This window comes from Capsicum annuum, unplaced genomic scaffold, assembly GCF_002878395.1.
Source record: "Capsicum annuum cultivar UCD-10X-F1 unplaced genomic scaffold, UCD10Xv1.1 ctg1491, whole genome shotgun sequence".
Taxonomy (NCBI): domain Eukaryota; kingdom Viridiplantae; phylum Streptophyta; class Magnoliopsida; order Solanales; family Solanaceae; genus Capsicum; species Capsicum annuum.
Window position 1 is genome coordinate 1,154,814 of NW_025820326.1, and position 3,089 is coordinate 1,157,902.

At 34.4% G+C, this 3,089-nt stretch overlaps 1 protein-coding gene across 1 annotated transcript; it reads left to right on the forward strand.

Annotated features, from left to right (window-relative positions):
• Nucleotides 1-200: 200 nt before the first annotated feature.
• On the forward strand, nucleotides 201-728 carry LOC124890297 (uncharacterized mitochondrial protein AtMg00810-like). The gene has a single exon (XM_047402160.1). The coding sequence runs from the start codon at nucleotides 201-203 to the stop codon at nucleotides 726-728; it is 528 nt and encodes a 175-aa protein (XP_047258116.1).
• The last annotated feature ends 2,361 nt before the right edge of the window (nucleotides 729-3,089 follow it).

Below are 3,089 nucleotides of genomic sequence, written 5' to 3' on the forward strand. Positions count from 1 at the left end.
TGTTGATTAAAAGCTTTGATTTCGTATAGCATGCCACCTATATAGACGTTAATCGCCTGCCATGTTGGAAAGGTTAGTCTATGTGTCTGTGGTGTCGACGGAAGCTTTGACTTGTTAAGGTATACCGCCTCCATAGTGTTGAAACCGGTTGGAAAATTAGGCTCTGTGTTTGTGGTGTTTGATGAAAGCTTTGACTTAATATGGCGTGCCACCTACATGGTCATGAAACCGCCTTTTATGTTGGAAAGTTTGGGGTCTTCTACCTGTCCGCCTGGCTACTCTCTCCGATAGTCTTCCGTACCCCTCTGCCTCACCGTCTAGTTGGTATCCCAGCATCTACTCCTATTGAATTCAATCATAAACTTGCTTTCTTAGAGTTTTATAAACATCTTAATCACAACTCTGAGTTGGATAAAGAACTAAGTGATAGCACCAAGTATCAAAGATTGGTTGGAAGATTATTATACCTAACTATGACAAGACCTGATATTGTGTTTGTGGTGCAAGTACTAAGTCAATTTATGCACTCACCTAATCAATCACCTATGGAAGCTGCACTTAGAGTAGCGAGATACATAAAAGGTACAGCAGGACTTAGGTTGTTTATGCCTAGCAGCAGGTGTTCCAATCTAGTAGCATTTTGTGACTCTGACTGGGGCTCATATGTGGAGACCAGAAAATCAGTCACTGGTTATATTGTTAAGTTTGGAGATGCAGTGATCTCTTAGAAATCCAAGAAACAAAGCACAATGTCCAGGAGCTTAGCAGAAGCAGAATTCAGGAGCATGACAACTACAGTTGCAAAGATTGTATGGCTGAAAGGATTGTTTAAAGAATTAGGAGTCTATCTGGAGCTACCTGTTCAGCTATTTTGTGATAGTAAAGCAGCTATATAAATTGTTGTCCATCCAATCTTTCATGAAAGAACCAAGCACTTTGATATTGACTGTTATTTTGTGAGGGAAAAAATCATTGAAGGTCTAATACAAACTCAACATATAAGCACTAAATAGCAACAAGCTGACCTACTGACAAAAGGGTTGTGTAAACCACAATATGACATTCTGATAGGCAAGCTGAGCTTAAAGAATGTGTTTCAACCAGCTTGAGGGGGAGTGTTGAAGAAGAAGTGAGTAATACATCTTAGCTCGCAAGTTAGTTAGAGTCAGTTAAAAGAAGTTGCTAGACTTGATGAGCTAGCACTAAGTTGTAGCACTAGTGGTGTTAGTGGCAGTGAGCTAGCTTAGATTAGAAGCTAAAGTAGGTGTATGTATAAACAACTATCAGTATTCTTAGGATAAGTGGTTACAGATTCATTTCCAATTTTCAATAGAGCAATAGTTTTCCCTACCTCTCTTACCCTTGCCCTCTTCCTCTCTGAAATTATTTACTACAAGCTCCATTAATGGAGCTGTCTTAACATAGAGCCTTTGAGAAAAACTCTTGCAGCACACGAATTAACAATTTAATTTGACTCTGGTGTACATTATCACAAAATACTGCCCACAAATGTACAAACTTAGGACCCATTTAGCACTTCTCATGTAGGTTTTTTGGAAGAAAATTAGACAAATAATGTTTGGTCATATAATTTATCGCAAATATTTTTGGCAAATAATGCACACTTTCAAATACTAGAAAAAAAAATCAACTTTTACAAGTGAAATATGCATAATATAGTCAAACACATAGTAAAACTTCACCCAAAACATGATTTGTCAAATATTTAAAAATCTATGGTCATCGTTGGCTTAGAATGGCTTAAAATCTACTTCAATTGAATAAAGAGATAAGGCACAAGTACCCACACTATAATGAAGTTGATATGACGCAACTAATCTTTACTGGATCTTATTACCCCTAAATTCATTTTTTATATATTTTTATGTTTCGTTTTATTGATATGGCTCTACGCAGAATATTTTTGTGTTGTCCTGACAGCCCTATCAGCACAAAAGGGACACAAAAAAATAAAAAAATAAATTTAGGAGTAATAGAACCCCATAATATTAGGTGTGTAATAGTAACTTCAGATATAATTGTTGGATATTTGCATCTTATCTCTTGAATGGACATATTAAAGTTGTGTTAGGGTTTTTGCCCTGATTTTCTTACCAAGTTTAAGTTTTACTTTTGTTAAAAAAAAAAAGTAATATCATAATTACTTTTACTTTTTCTAAAAAGGAAAATATAAAAATTTTTCATATTTGGCTAGCCTCTTTTTTGGAGAAAAGGTTTTGGACATCTATAAATAGAAGACCGCTCTTCTCATATAATAACACAGTGGTATCCACAATGTAGTCCTTAAAAGTCTTGTTTAGGGGGAGTTTTACTCCCAATAGTTTTATGTTTTTTTGTAATATTAGTTTTAATGTGTAGGCAATCGGCCAAATACTATCAATAATATGTCTTTTTAGTATATTTTTATTTGTCATCTTAATTATCACCATTTTGATTTACAAACTGTAAGCTTCCGCATGACACACTCTCGATTTCGAACCCAACAAGTTACTGCAGTATTTTCATTTGTGGAAAGGCTTCGTCAATGGAATGCGCTTTCGGTATTCGAAAAATTCAAATTGGTTGCTCAACAAGATGCATCTACATACGGCAAAGACTAAGGGGTCGTTTGATAGAGCGTATAAAAATAATGTTGAATAGAGTGTATTGATAATGCTTGCATGAGTAATGCTTGTATTTTATATGTTGGTATTAGTTATACAAGTAATATTTCTTACACACTTCTTACACACTGTTTGATTTGATATATTACAAATAAAAATATAAAATATAATTTTTATCAAATAATATTTATTTATTAAAATACCCTTTATTTAACATTCCATACTCTTTTCAATCTTGTGTTTAAAATGGAAACTCTTCACTGGAAAGTTTGAGACACCAAAATTTTGAAAATGAAAACTTTCATTGGAAAGTTCAGACACCAAAGTAGCTAACTTCACATTTCACTGGAAGTCTGGGCAAGGAAATCGGCGAGCCTTTCACCGTCAAAGATGCTAATTTCACATTTCATTGAAAAGTTTTTGCCCAAATATGCTAATTTCATATTTTAGTGTGAAGTCTGGGCA

What these genes read in the sequence shown, in the direction of transcription:
- LOC124890297 (XM_047402160.1), top strand. Translation starts at nt 201, where the DNA reads ATGGCGTGCCACCTACATGGTCATGAAACCGCCTTTTATGTTGGAAAG.